This window comes from Lissotriton vulgaris, chromosome 8 (assembly GCF_964263255.1).
Source record: "Lissotriton vulgaris chromosome 8, aLisVul1.2, whole genome shotgun sequence".
Classification (NCBI taxonomy): domain Eukaryota; kingdom Metazoa; phylum Chordata; class Amphibia; order Caudata; family Salamandridae; genus Lissotriton; species Lissotriton vulgaris.
Genome location: NC_141696.1, coordinates 503,696,664 through 503,712,999, shown reverse-complemented (window position 1 = coordinate 503,712,999; position 16,336 = coordinate 503,696,664). Strand labels below are relative to the sequence as shown.

The following is a 16,336-nucleotide window of genomic DNA, read 5'->3' as shown; positions in this document are numbered from 1 at the left end:
AATAGGAGGTGATATTCAGCTTAAGTCCCCATTAGCGTTAATGTCTGAATATTGCTGGATTTCCAGCGATATTCACACATTGAGCCGCTATCGCCAGATAGTTTATCGCATTAGAAATAAACGTTGCTAATAGCATGTTATCTCTGTGATAATATCCGGCCATAGGCAGCGAAAAAAAAAAATGCGTATTTAGCGCATTTAAATATCACTATTTGTTGCTAATATGCCCCTATGTTTTCAAGTGATGGAACTTTTCCTTACAATAATCCTTACTGCTCTAGGTACCAAAAGGATGTGCTATTGTCATTGGCTAAGGACAAGTGAGGGAGTCAGAACAAAAATGAGCGCAAACCGCGTTTGCCATCATTTTAGCAGTGCTGTGAGGAAATTAATACAAATTGAACTTGCTGTGGGTTTTAGGTGAGCATTACCACAGGCCTGTAGCTGGCAGTAACTGCCTGTGTAAAACAGTATGATGTACTAATAAAATGGGCAAAACCTGTCTAAAGCCATTCTTTTTACTAATTACCATTAAGGTTCTAATCGCGTGCAGAAACAGATATCATTCCCGGTGATAATGTTATTTACTCTGGCCTTTTTTGCGTCCCTTATTACTACGTTCAGCATCGAATTGACGTGATACGAGTGTTCTTCTAACTCCTTCACCTCATTGTGCATTTTCTTATGTGGACGACAATCTTCTTTGAACACTTGTGAATAATTGTCAAGGCCACTGAACAGATCCCTTTCACATCTCCTAAAATTATACTCAATTCCTGGAATTGCCCTGTCCTTTTTCTCATGAGTCAAACTTGTCTATTTGTCTTCTGTAATATTTCAAAAGTGTTCTGAGTAGGGTAATGTTACCCTGACCTTTAAATTACCTTTAAAATGTAATATACCGATAAAGCAGGTTGACTCAGCAACCTTTCGCCTATTTTCTCAGCTCATGTTCGCTCCACTCTAATCACTAAAGCAATTCTACAGGTTTGGAGGGTTCCAAGTGTAATGTATTCTCACAACAGTTTTCGTGTTATTTATTGTAGGAATAAAGGAACCCCAGAAGCAATAGAAGATGAGAACATTGAGAATTTTGAGTAAGTGTTGAGCTCTGTGGTGGTTAACCTAAAACACTCTTGGTCAATGTAAACAATAGTTTTTTTCAACCTGTCCAAGATCTCCATGCTCCTGGTGATGTTTATGAAGGTTTAAAACGAGTAAAATTGGTTTCAAGTTCGATGTGAGGTTCTGCAAAAAGACGAGCCAGGTTGTCATGAAGGAGAGCCCAAGGGGAGACACACCGGATGATCGGTCAGGCTGTAGTCTCGAACATTCCATCAAACAGTTAGGAGCAGGAACAACTGCCAAGATGATGCCACGGCGGTTGTGCTCTCTGGTGTCCTAATTTGATGGGAAAATCTGTGCTTTTTCAGGACCAGTTCATCTGACACCAGCCCATGTTTACCATATGCAGAAAGATTCCTACAACTCATGTTTCAGGTTCGCAACAAAATGTTAAATTACAATGTACCGCTCGATTTCCCGTCAGCGGCAAAATGTTTCTCTGTCAAAGGACCTCTTGCATCATAAATCGACACGAGAGAAGTTCCATAATTGGAAGCAGGCTTCACTGTCCGGGTCTGAACGAATTCGCCTTGTAAGTAAAGTCCTCACAAGGCTAGTGACGCAAGTCCTAAAAATAAATGGATGAAACAAGAAATCAAGCCAAATTATACCTTTGTCAAACAGAGCTCTTCAAGAGAACAGTAGGGAGGGCTTCTCTCCCTTTCTAATTGAGGCAAGTTCCTTCATTAAAGTGTCTAGTGTCTAGAACATGGTATTTTAAAACGTAAATGGATAACTGGAAATGATGACTCCTGAACGTATATTGCAATGCTTTCCATTTCTACATTTTACTTGAGTGAGATTCATTTTGTTTCTCAGAAATATGATCTGCGGGAAAAATGTATCCCATAATCTGCAACACCCCAACATTCAATATTGTGCCTTCTTTGTTAATTGTGCTGAACTGTCTCTACCTTCTAATACAACTCTTGAGCCTGCAAAGTCAGCCCCTAAACCTACAATATAGATCTCCACCCCTGAGCATTTGTCTGCTGCAGACCGTTTGTTGATCTTGAATTCAGTGTTCTGTCCATAACTTCTTTCTCAAATGAGAACTGTGCTGCAAAGTAAGGTGAACTTTTCTTCCCTTTCCTGGTCTTTCTGCAAATATTTCTTTATTGGCACCTGTTGTTTCTGACTGAGCAGAGGTGTTGCACCGCTTTGATTTTCTGCAAATTCGATGCCCATAAAGCGCTAACTATTGTAACAAAGTCCACAGCTGAGGTTAGCCCATAAAATCAATACATTTAAATATTGTGAAAATCATTAGACTCCTCTAGGGAGGCAGAGGGTGGTTACGTTGTCAAATCATAAAGGTTTAATAAAAGGTTAACACATTGAAAATCATCAAATTAAAATCACTCTTTGATCAGTCATCTTCATCAAAACTGTATTCGGTTTTTCAAATTAAACCATAAAAGTAAAAAAAACATCAGTAAAACTTCACATAAATGCAAAATTGTGATACAGTACATCCATTGTGGCCTAATAACATAAAAAATTGTAAATCCCGATGCCAAGGTTAATCACAGCTTGACCTAAGCCTGATGGAGGCCCTTAAAAAACTAAAGGGGTCATTAGGATGGCGGACGGAAACGTGTTCCGTCCGCCATGGTCGCGGCAAAAATACTCCCGACCGCTCCGCGGAGAATCCGCGGTAGCGTTAGGATATTACTGAAAGCAAACACCGACCGCGGTGGACGGATCACATTAAACACTGATCGCGGCAGACGGATCACATGGAAGACTGCCGCAAGTGGACGGTACCACAGAAAGACCCTCCGCCGCGGAAGCATTCACCGCGGAAACAGGCCCAACCGCCGCAAGACCTGCGGAGGTTCCGGCTGCACGATTAGGATGACCCCGCCATTCCAACGGAACTCACCACCTCCCACGACCGCCACGGAAAAAAATCATCGATAAACAGGGTGACTACGGAAGGACCAAACGAACATCACCCCTGCCGTCAAACCGATTCTAAAATGGCTGACAGAAGTAAATAGAAAACACACTAAACAAGACACACACACACCTGAAACACCCACCCCCAACAACTACACGCCCCAATGACACCCCCCCCCCCCTAGCTCAGACAAGAGCACCCAAGTCACCACACCCACAGAACACCTGACTGGCAACAACCATTGGGACACAACAACCACACAGAGTATAAAATGAATCCTTCCCATTACTACAATCCTTTGCATCACAGCACAGCTGGAAGAAAGAGGCAGAATAGCACAAACAGCAGACACACACAAACACACATACAACCTGCACACCAACACACCCACCACACAAACCCCCACAACACCATCCCTACATACCACACACCTGCACACCCCACCCCACCCCACCATCTTGTACATCACACACGATGGCACCCAAGAAAAACCCCAAGTTCACAGAGAGTGAGTTGAAGGTCATGGTGGATGAAATCATCCATGTCGAACCACATCTGTTCGACAACCTAGTCCAGCAGACCACCTTGGCAACCAAAACCAACATGTGGGACAGGATAGTGACCAGAGTGAATACTTCAGGAACCGTGCCACGCACCAAACACGAGATCCAGAGGCGGTGGCACGACCTCAAGGCAAGGGAGAAAGGCATCAGGGCCAAGAACCACCTGCGGGCACACCACACTGGCGGCGGCACTCCCCTGGAGCCTATACCATTTGCCAAATGGGAGGAGAAGGTGCTGGGCATACTGCACCCTGAGAGCCTGGAAGGAATAGAAGAGGGACTTGAGGCTGGTAAGTACAAACCAATGACCACTATCACACTGTCATGGTCTGCCTTGCACAACTGCCAAGACACATCTCCCAGGCTCCAATCCATGCATGTGGACCACACAGTCACCCAAATGTGAAGGCCTGGGCTCAAATGCACCCGCCACGACCAAGCACAAATGTTGCCTCCTACGTTCCCAGGCGTGCATGTTGTCAAAGCAGCCAACACCATAAATCCCAATAGGCCCCCATGTCTACAGGGAGGGTGAGGGTGGGACCAGCACTACAACTCCCAACAGGCCCCCATGTCTACAGGGAGGATGGGGGTGGGGGGAGGGTGGGTCCAGCACTACAACTCCCAACAGGCCCCCATGTCTACAGGGAGGGTGGTTGGGTCCAGCACTACAACTCCCAACAGGCCCCCATGTCTACAGGGAGGGTGGGGATGGGTGGGGTGGTGGGCGAGATACCAGCACTACAACTCCCAACTGGCCCCCATGTCCACAGGGAGGATGGGGGTGGGTCGGGGTTGGATCCAGCACTACAACTCCCAACAGGCCCCCATTTCCAATCCCAGAGCAAGATGGAGTCCGCCCACCATTTGCTGACCAGTGCATCTCCTCCTTCAAACATACAGGTAGGTAGCCATCTTCACAGGGGCACCATCAAATAGCAGAACCGGACCACACGTATCCAAGTATTGTCTCCCCACCTCCACACCACCATAATGCCCAGTATTGTCTACCACACCAACATGATGACACCAACAACCATGTCCTGATTCCATAGTAATTTGTAATGTAACAACAACAAACCTGTCATGTCCACAGCATTGATTGTTACATTCTTGTCCCTCAGGTGATCGCAACTTGACAGGTAAACCAGCAACCGCCAGCACCAGTCGTCCCCCTCACAGCCAGGACTCTCCGGTGAAGATTCCATGGACACCTCGGTGCAGAGGACGATGCTGGCCCAAGCACACTCCCAGGGCCATCAGACTCCCAGGACATCCCTGCCTCCACCACTTTGGCCAGTGTCACAACACCAACACCTACCATTGTGAGCTGTGTAGCTACCACCACCACCACCACCACCACCACCACTCCTGCCTGTGCCACCCTGCCTGACCCATCATCTGATGATGGGCTTTCGACATCTCAGGCTAGCAGGGAGAGTGGACAGGGGAGAACACAGGTGAGGTCACAGGTCACAAACAGGAGTGCAGGTACAAGGCAAGGTCGGGAACAACACCCAGCCCATCCTGGGACCGAGACCCTGGATGCCATTGCCAGAGTGGAAGCCTCCTACGAGCGGTCGCAGGCACAGGCGGATCGGGCACATCAAGACTCGCTACAGACCTGCCAGCTGTTGCGGTCCGTGGACACCCGAATAGAACAAATTGTTGACCTCATGGGGCAGCAAACAGCTCTTTGGAGGGAGTGGTTATCCCGCGCCGCACCACCTCCCCCTCCCCCAAGTGGCCAGTGGGACAGGGCACCAACACCACCGCCACCATCACCTGAGGCCACTGTCAGGGATGTCGTCCCTGAACAACCTGCCCCCACAGCTGGTCCCACTCCTGCTCCAAGACGGAGGGGCCATCCGAGGCTGGATCCAGCTGAGAGCAGTGGCAATGCACCATCCACTCGCTCGAAGAGGGGCCTCCACTGACTTCACCATTCCTTGAGCCTGGCATTCACTCTGTGAACTATCTTGCCCCACAATGCCAAGCACTGGTACACGTCTGTTGGACTAGATGTACATCACACAATGTGGTGTCCTCACGGTGTTTTCATCTGACATAACCTTCAACTCTCACTTCCCCCCAACACCTATTTGTAAATATGCCCAAACAGTAAGCCACACCCTGTAAAAAAACACCACGTAAACACTCTTAGTAGTTGTCATTTACCAGGTGCAGGGATCAATGTTCTTGAGAATCATGCCTCTGTGGGAGTGACCTAGGGATAATGAGAGAACAACAAGCACAGGTCAGGAAACTGAATCACACCCATCAAACTACACCGTGCAGCAACATCCCACAAACCACACTCATCACTAATTAAGCGGATTACAGGACACACATCAGGGATCATTGCATGTACACCATCTCCCACACCCATTTGCGAACAGAACATACCAGAACAGGCAGCATTCACACACCACATCCACACATCACCAGCAAACATACATCACGCTTTGAACACCAGCACAAGAGGTAGTTACTCACATTCAAGGAAAGTAGCGAGCAATGAGCTGACGCCTTTGGTCCACACCTTCTTCCTCCCCACTCTCCTCATCACTGGACATGGGTGGTATGGGAGGCGGAGCAACCTGTTGCTCTGCAGGGTCCATGATCAGTGCAATATTATTGCGTAAGGCCAGGTTGTGGAGCATGCAGCAGGCAATCACGATTTTGCATACTTTTCCGAGTGAGTATTGTAGGCCCCTCCGGTTCTATCCAAGCAGCGAAACCTAGACCTCAGCAGTCCAAGTGTATGTTCCACTACCCGACGTGTCCTCCCATGGCCCTCATTAAAGCGCATTTCACCTGGGGTAGTAGGATTCTGTTAGGGGCTCAGCAGCCACAGTCGGTTTGGGTACGCAGAGTCACCTAGGTGTGGGGATGACAGACACATACATCATTATCAGGATTGGTGGGAACAGCATGGCACACATACAACACAGTAGTCATCACAGCACACTCACCTACAAGCCACACATACGCATACACAGTATGCATGTATACCCCCATCAATGCTACTTGCACACACAAACCACACACTCACGACAGCTTCAGAATGTGGGTACACAGCCTTGATATACTGTGTAGATGTGTACCAATAGAAACGTGTGACCTCAAAACCAAGACGTCAACACATAGCCATGCACATCTGACGCAACTTGGGCTCACATCACTGGCCTTTGTTAACCACTGGCAAGGTCAATAGTATGACCACACATGTAAGTAATGGACATAAATAAGACACCATGCTAGGCTAACATCTTTACATAGGGCCGTCACCCACCGCCCGCACCCGGCGGTCACCCACTGCCCGCACCCGGTGGTCACCCATCGCCCGCACCTGGCGGTGGGTGACCGGCTAGGGCCATCCATGCAAGGCTAACCTCAATACACAGGGCGGTCACCCACTGCCCGCACCCGGCGGTCACCCACCGCCCGCACCCAGCAGTGGGCAGCCGCCCGCACCCGGCAGTCTGCGGTGGGTGCTGCAATGTGACTGAAAGGGGGGTACCAACTGCCATTCCCACTTGCACAATCAAATGTATGTGTTAGCCTGCCCCGCCCCCGTGGAATGCCTGCTCCGCCATTGCGACGTCAGTGAGTGTTGAATTTCAAATGATGCTGTAGCTCGCACATGCGGTTGCCGGTGTGTGACCGTGACGGTCCTTGCATATGTAGCCAATGGAAACAGGTAACACGGGGCTCATAAGCAAATTCAAAAATAACGGAAGCCATGCACCGCCACAGCAGGGCCAGTCATTGGCTCATTTTGAATGAGGCAGCCTGGGAAAACCAATTGCTGCAGACGTGTGCCACTGATATCAGCTCAGGGCCCTATAAATGTGTGAATTTCTGCAGCACACATCCACTGCTTCCAGCCACTGCTGCCTGCTCCCATCACCTCTACCTGTTGCTGCTGAGCAATCCGCCAACTGCTGCCTGCACCCATCACCTCTACCTGCTGCTGCTGAGCAATCCACCAACTGCTGCCTGCACCCATCACCTCTACCTGCAGCTGCTGAGCAATCCACCAACTGCTGCTGTTGTACCACAGTCCTTGACCTTGCCATGCAGAGGGTGTGAGAGATCCGGTCTCATCCCTTCACCGCAGTGGAGCTGGATGTCCTTGTGGACGGTGTGCTCCACCACTATGAACGGCTCTACGGTGCCCCCGGACAGGTGGTAAGTGAAGTGGGGGACATGTTGGTGTGGATGAGGTGGTCACTGACTCCTGGCTTCTGCAATCTTGGCGGTGTGCTTTGGGACCTTCACATGTGCTGTACTGGGCATGGCTGCTGAAGGATACGTGTTGCTTCTATCTGTGTGAATGGCCAAATGTCCACTGACTTTCCCCTCTTGTCTCCCATCATGGTAGGTCAAGCTGCACCTTCGCAAGGCCTTGTGGAGGACCATAGCACGTGATGTACGGGCGGTGGGGGTGTGCAATAGACAACACACACACTGCCACAAGCGATGGTACGACATCTCCAGGCTCAGCAAGAATGTGTCGGAGATGACACTGCAGCAGATTCCAAGATCATCTTGGCTTGCACGACGCACCATGACCCCTCTAATGCTCCGTATCATTGCTGTGACGCATCCGGACCTGTCCACCCGGTTTAGAGGGGAGCAGCAGCAAACTGGCAGTAAGCATACTGAATGTGTTTGTGACTTGTGAGTGCATGCATGTATTGCTGCTCAAACACAGTAGTGACATCCGTGGTGTGTATATTGTGCAGCAATTGCATGTTGGTGCCATTAGCGGAGTGAGCGTTAGCATCCATGTCAGCCAGGTGGACATACCAGTTGCATTGTAGTGCAGGGTCCCAGGACATGCCGTAGAGGTCTGTGTTCCCATGGCACCACATGTGTGGTGGTCTGCATGCACTTGCCCTGTTTGTTTGATGTACATGTTTCACAAGCACCCCCGGTTCTTTGACATGAAGATGTCTGGTAGGGGTGGTTTGTGTGCAGGATGGGTGCTACATGTTGGTCAGCAGTCAAGGAAGTTTTGATTTTGTAATTTGCAGTACGTGAGTGTGGCACTTAGGTATACCTCTTTTCTCTCTCTTTCAGCTTTGGCTGAGGGCACTGACCCACAAACGACAGAGCTCAGTGGTGGCAATGCATCCGGATCCGAGATCACACACACGCAGACTGAGACTGAAGAGAGCAGCCCCAGAGAGGGGGACAGAACTGTCCCTGAGGACTCACATGTGGAGACACCATCGTCCTCATCTTCAGACAGTGTTGGTGAGTCAGCCCTGTTGGTAGACACAGGGAGGGGGCAATCTACACCTTCAGTCAGTACACAGCACACAGGTCCCACACTGCCACCAACTGCAACAAGTACTGCTCATGCTCGCCAGAGTAGGGGGAGCAGAGTGGCCTTCGGTGGAGGCACCGCTGCCCCTGCCCCTGTGACACAAAGTGCCCTTTGTGCTGAGGCGGTTGATCTGCTGCGACAGCTGTGCGTAGGGCAGACCAACACGATCAGTGCATTCCGAGACCACGATAGGAAGTTGGGGCAGGTGGTAGCATTCATGGAGGGGATGCATGGCGATGTTGCTGGTTTACACAGAAGAGTTCAGTCATTATCCATCACAGTGTCTGCAGCCATTCAACAGTCGCATGGACACGGTTCTACTTCAGTTCCCCCATCCACACCACTTGATGTCTCAGCGGAGAGTGACATTTCTGACCAGGCCTCATTTTCGGGGTATTGCACTAGAAGCAGCCACAGGCAGCAAGGCAGGGCACGGAGGGCACCGACACCATCCACTAGGACATGGAAGTCTTTCACAGAACACAACATCAGCTACCCTGGAGTTCACACACAGGATCCTGAAGAGGTGTTGGGGGACGGGGATTCACATGGCACACAGGCATCCCCCTCAAAAGGTACTCCCAAGGCAAGGGCACCTCCCAAGGTCAGGGACACTCCAAAGGACAAGGACACTACAAAGGAAAGTGCCCTTTGTGCTGAGGCGGTTGATCTGCTGCGACAGCTGTGCGTAGGGCAGACCAACATGATCAGTTCACTCTCATGTGTCAGATAGTGGCACTGTTTCTGTTGTTCGCTGTCATGCCTCATGTAGTAGCACTGTGCCAGTTGTGCCCTCTCCTGTTTCAGGTACTGCCAATGTGTGTGTCCGCCACTCTCATGTCTCAGATGCTGGCATGGTATTTGTTGGTCACTGTACAGGGACATGTCCTGGCAGTGTGTATGGGTCTATGGCTCATGTGTCAGTCACTACAGCTGTGGCTGTGTCTCACACTCCTGTATCTGGTGCTGGCAGTGTGTCTGGGTCTATGGCTCATGTGTCAGTCACTACATCTGTGGCTGTGTCTCACACTCCTGTTTCTGGTGCTGGCATTGTGTCTGGGTCTATGGCTCAGGTGTCAGTCACTAGAGCTGTGGCTGTGTCTCACACTCCTGTTTCTGGTGCTGGCAGTGTGTCTGGGTCTATGTCTCATGTGTCAGTCACTAGAGCAGTGGCTGTGTCTCAGACTCCTGTTTCTGGTGCTGCAAGTGTGTCTGGGTCTATGGCTCATGTGTCAGTCACTACTAGAGCTGTGGCTGGGTCTCACACTCCTGTTTCTGGTGCTGGCAGTGTGTTTGGGTCTATGGCTCACGTGTCAGTCACTAGAGCAGTGGCTGTGTCTCACACCCCTGTTTCTGGTGCTGGCAGTGTGTCTGGGTCTATGGCTTATGTGTCAGTCACTAGAGCTGTCACTGTGTCTCACACTCCTGTTTCAGGTGGTGGCAGTGTGTCTGGGTTTATGGCTCTTGTGTCAGTCACAAGAGCTATGGCTGTATCTCCCAATCCGGTATCAGATCCTGCCACTGTGTCCGAGGCTACTAGGTCGAGCAGTCCACCAGATTCTGTGCTGTGAGGTGTAGTTCCCATCACTCACATGTCACTGTACTTGGTGTGTAGATAGTCCATTGTAACCACCCTTGCATTATTAATGTCCATGGGATGGGGCGCTTGACACAAGTCCTTGTGCTGCCTCAGATGTACCTGTACTGTTAGGAACACTGCACTGTTGCTGTTATGATACTGCATTGTGCCCTCTCATGTGCTGCCTCAGATGTACCTGCTCTGTGTCTCGCCATGGACTGTTGATGCTCTGTGCCCCTCTCATGTGCTGCCTCTGATGTACCTGCTCTGTTAGGAACACTGCCCTGTTGCTGTTATGATACTGCACTGTGCCCTCTCATGTGCTGCCTTTTTTGTACCTATTCTGTTATGAACACTGCCCTGTTGCTGTTAGGATGCTGCATTGTGCCCTCTCATGTGCTGCCTCTGATGTACCTGCTCTGTGCCATGGACTGTTGATGCACTTAACCCCTCTCATGTGCTGCCTCAGATGTACCTGCTCTGTGTCTTGCCATGGATATTGATGCACTTAACCCCTCTCATGGGCTGCCCCTGATGTACCTGCTCTGTGCCATGGACTGTTGATGCACTTAACCCCTCTCATGTGCTGCCTCAGATGTACCTGCTCTGTGCCTTGCCATGGACTGTTGATGCTCTGTGCCCCTCTCATGTGCTGCCTCTGATGTACCTGCTCTGTTAGGAAGACTGCCCTGTTGCAGTTATGATACTGCATTGTTCCCTCTCATGTGCTGCCTCTGATGTACCTGTTCTGTTATGAACACTGCCCTGTTGCTGTTATGATGCTGCATTGTGCTCTCTCATGTGCTGCCTCTGATGTACCTGCTCTGTTAGGAACACGCCCTGTTGCTGTTATGATACTGCATTGTGCCCTCTCATGTGCTACCTCAGATGTACCTTTTCTGTTCTATCCAGTGCGCATGCTTCTGCCTACTTTAGGAGTCATTTACTAATATGTGCAATAAAGCAAGTCATTCGTGTGTAGTGGTTTCTCAGTGTCATTTCTGGTTGTCTCCTTGTATTGTTGATATATTGGTGCTAGCGTAAATGCTGTTTCCCCAAAATGCACCTTCCCCTCCCCACGTCACAGCCCTGGCAGGTACTCCCCTTCCGACAGCGATTGGTGTCTTTGCGTACCTGCGTCGTCGGCGGCGACGGTCAATGACTTGCTGGTGGTGGAGCACGAAGAGGATCAGAAATGCGTGCAGAGCTGGGTCCATGACGGCGATCTGCCTGTGGTGGTTATCTCTCTGCAATCTTTTGCCTCTCCGCTGTGGTGAATCCGCCGTGTTCAGGCTGGTGGTTTTTCCACTGCGATTTGCTGTGTCTTTTCCGCCATCGTGATTACAGTTATCACCTGATGGAAAACATTTTCACATGAGACCGAAAATAAGGACACATCAGATAAGTAAATGTGACTTTGCCTTCTCCTAAATTAAAGCTATACACGTGGAATGAACAAGATTTTAACAACAGATGTTTGCCATTTTAAAATGTAGGCCTTCATTAGCTATGGTCAACCTAAACGTGAAGATTACCCAATAATACATTTGCAGGAGAACATGTTAATGTTGGTATGAATGCAAAGCATTTAATAAGAAAAATAACCTCATCAGTCGTTTGGACTTGGGGTAGATTTAATAATATACACAAAGTGCAGAAACGTATGTTTCTGCACAGTGTAGTATGAGAGGGAGGAAGCAGGACAGCACCATATCATCTAAGATATGGTGCCACTGCTCTCTTTCCTAGTACTGGTACATAATCATTGGATGTATGTCGTTACTAAGCATGCTTTTACAACGCATGCCTTTACCACACAACTTTTACAACGCAAGTCGTTACAACGACTTGGGTTGGGGGGAGCTGGATAGTGAATAGTTTAATTTACTATTCCAACTCCAGTCCCCGTGGATAGTAGAGAAGGTTCTGGATAGTAAATTAAACCATTCCCTATCCTACAGCGTCCCCAGCACAAGTCATTGTAACGACTTGCGTTGGAAAAGTTGCGTGGTAAAAGTTGCGTTGTAAACGCTGTTCCCCATAATCATGCTGTCTAGCATAATGCACACATCTTTACACCATAGTAAAAATGTATGTATGTGATGGCTTGAATAAGTTTTGTACTGGAAGGGCCCCCTTCCAGTATAAAATACTATGTCTAGACACCTTTTAAAACTTTTCCCAATATAGATGTGCATTGTACCCGTGCAAAGACAGGCACATTTGGAAAAATGTAGAGAAATAAACGAAAATAAATTAAACAAAACACTTGCCTCAAAGTGCTGCTAACATTTTGCATCAGTTTGCCTCACTTTTATGCACACAAACACAGCACAAAATGCTAGTAAATATGCTTCTTTGTGCAACAGTGGCAAAAGGGAAAGATCTGTATGCCTTTTTTGAGCACTCAGCTTAGGTTGCCTAGAACATAACCTTTTCTCTCAAACTTGTAAAGGTATTATAGGCAATTAAAAAAAATGAAACTTTGCCTCCGGCTTTTTCTGATCAAATTCATTTGAAACCAGCATCCATGCAAATTAATTAACTTGTGAGAGTAGATTTCGGGTTTCATGTAACAGTGATGCCTCAGATGTTCAGAGCAAGAAAAGCAGGAAACATGACATCAATATGAGTTTTCCTACAAAAACCAAATGTGGCCCCATTGCCTCAGAAATATCAAGAAACTTAACCAAATAGCCATTGAGCATATATTTTGCTCTAATATATTTTTGAAAGGTCATTGTGCCAATACTGAGTTGGGGCATGCAAATTGATGTCAAGAAGCCGAAAATGTGTTTTAATGTTGATGCTTTTGAATAAGGGACATGGCTGTTTTCTACAGACATTTGTTTATGGAGTATATCTCTTTTTTACCTGGGTCCTATTTTCAAATATAGTTTTAAAAGTCAGAATTCTTACCATTGTAAAGCTATTACTTGTTACTTGAAACATTTCTGATTTTTTGGAGATGTACAAAAATGCTGGTAGTACTAATGACAGCTAGATTTGGGTTTTCACAAGTTCTGCTTTTGCCCTACACTTACCTCTGCAGACAGCAACGCGAATGGGCTATGTGTTGCGCTCCTCTATCAGTAAGATACATTTTGTATCATTGAAACCCTATCCCCCATGGAGATGTTGGGCAGATTTTCACTCTCGAAATCCAATATTTTTCATAACCTGTTTGCATGTAAAAATGGCATTGGAAATGTTTGCATCAATACATTTACAACTTTGTAGGTGTTCACCAACTTTACAGTGACTGTCCCTGCTGCTCCCCAGGAACATTCATGTTTTCACATCTGCTCGTGCACTGAGTGGTGTGACATAAAAGGATGGTCTCCCCCTGTAGACATTGAAGCAGGGCCTCTGAGTCTCACATATCTTACAGATATTCATTGGCTGTGGGTTCAATCGGGTCCCACTGACACTTTACGGTGTTTTGCAACCCCGTTGTCGCCGGATGCAAAGGTAGGCTTCACTGTCACTTCTCGTATGTAGCGCATTGTAATAGTTTGTGATATTTAATATGCAACAAAACATACAGTCCACATGACCTGACAGCAAACAAGTGGCGGATTTGCTCAACAAAATCAGCACATCATAGAATTTCTCCCTTGTTATAATTCTGATTAATGTCAATTATTTCACTCTATTAGAGTGCAAGTCTGATGTGGTGCTCATCCACCTTTAGCACCAATCTACGATCAACTACCCACTCAAGGTGTGGCAGAATATCATATACACTTTACAAAAAACATCTGTGCACATCCTTTTTAGTCACTATTATCCAATGGGCATTCAGCCTCGTTGATCCAATATCTCTTATTGTTGATACAACAAATGTTCTTTTGATCCACAATGGAAACGCACAGTGTTCGGTAATATACAATATTCTTTTATTAGTTCTTTTCTTGTCACAGCCGACGCGTGTTTCGCTCTCCGCGGGCTTTTTCAAGGCGAATTTTTTTTTTAGTTGAGCAGCATGTGTTCTAAATAGTGGTATTTAATCAAAACCAATTGGCATTGTTCCTCCAAGCCTTTCGCTTTCACATGCATAAATACTGTTAGTGTAGTTCCTTGTTCTAGGATCCATCCACATGTGATGTATCAAAGTGTAATCGCGATGATTGGAGCCTTGATAAGTTCCATCGCCATTGCGCGTGTATTGCTGCCGGAAAAGGTAGCCTCCTTCCGCGTATCCCTTCCACATGACCTGCATATACATTATGACACATACACAACATATATTTGTGTTTCAGATATACAAATGTTTTACTTACCTATCTCTCCAGCAGCTAAACATCACTCCATTGGGACACTGCTGCCAAGAGACCACAAGTCCATCTGGAACATTGGAATATGACAGACTGGAGACCCGACGAGCCGGCGGTCTTCTTTGGACCGCCGCCACTGCGGTACGGCGGTAGGACCGCCAAACTCCTAGTCAGGCCCCAAGTCTCTGTTGCATGAAGTCTATACTCATTTGTTTAGCTATTCCCAGATACAATCACTATTGAAATATTTCTTATTTGTTTAATTTAAGACTTCGACAACACTTTCAACATTAATCTCATGATTTTCCAAAAATATGAAAGGGAAGATCCATCCCTTAATCAGTCTCATAAATGACCATGGAATATGAAACCGCCTTCTTGGGAGGGGGCCCACTCAGGTCAGTTTTGAGGCTACAGTCTAGAATTCTGTTGTAAGATAAACTAAATGTGTCCTTTCTAAAACCATACCTTCATATACAACCAGCAAAATCAGGATACTTAGCTGCAGTTTATCATCAGGCTCCTAGCTACAACTCTATTGCTACCAAAATGCATCTCTTCCTTCTATTCTGAAACCGGGTACTCCTTGCCACACTTGCTTTCATTGAGCTCTACTGAATTACGAGTAAGGCAGTTTCAGTGTGGCCCTATATATGTACACTTTCTCAAATTGGCCGTCAAAATATCTAGCCCTTTTTTCCAGCGGTACCTTTGTGGTCCTAATCATCCTGTTACCTCAAATCAGACCCCAGACTAATGGCATACATACCACCATCTTCAGCCTGATGTACGTCAGACAGATATAATATCGATGTTGGAAGCAATGGCGCGAGAATCTTGCAAGCCATGAAATATGGCACAACCCCTGACACTGTTATGGAGCTTAAGCGGCTCGGGAAGGAAACACTGCACACACACACACAAATATGTTTCATGCTAATTAATGACAGGTACCCGGTGTGTTATATCTTTGGAATCTACGTTTCTCGTTTTTATTTCGATACAAACTACAATAACAGCATCATCTACATAGAGAGCTTATTGTGTTGTTATGTAATATGTTATCAATATACACAGTTTTGGTCTGTTTTTTTCTTTTGGGGAGTTTCTTTACATTTTGATTTTTCTGTTTGTCAACGTTGAAGCCTACCTAATTTAGAAAGTATTGTTCATTTTAAAAGATAGAACATTCTGCACGCATTTAGTGGCAGACAAAAACACTTAAAATATAGTAATGCACTCAACTTTTACAGGTGGTTTGCGGGGAACATCTCAAGAGCTCAGTCTGAGCAGCTACTGCAGCAGAAGGTACTGTAAAATGATTTGTCAAGTTACATTATGCATGCAAAAGAACCAATAGGAATCACGTAGAAACCACATGTGAGAGACTCACTTGCAATACCATATATGCAGAACAATTCAAAAACACATTTTCATGCCAGCAACCTTAAATGTATATTTGTGAGATTATAGCTAATAATGATGATTGTGATTCATATCTTCTCGATGGATTTCAGGACTCATTAATGCTAATAGCTGATTTTCAATGCA

General features: G+C 47.1%; 1 protein-coding gene across 1 annotated transcript in view; it reads left to right on the top strand.

Moving 5' to 3' along the window:
- Window positions 1-16,336, top strand: part of LOC147697232 (cytoplasmic tyrosine-protein kinase BMX-like) — a 619,305-nt gene that overhangs the window by 228,879 nt on the left and 374,090 nt on the right. The window contains exons 10-11 of the mRNA XM_086936120.1: window positions 1,047-1,097; window positions 16,039-16,093. Of these exons, the coding sequence (XP_086792246.1) occupies window positions 1,047-1,097; window positions 16,039-16,093 (106 nt within the window). The remainder of the gene's footprint in view (window positions 1-1,046; window positions 1,098-16,038; window positions 16,094-16,336) is intronic.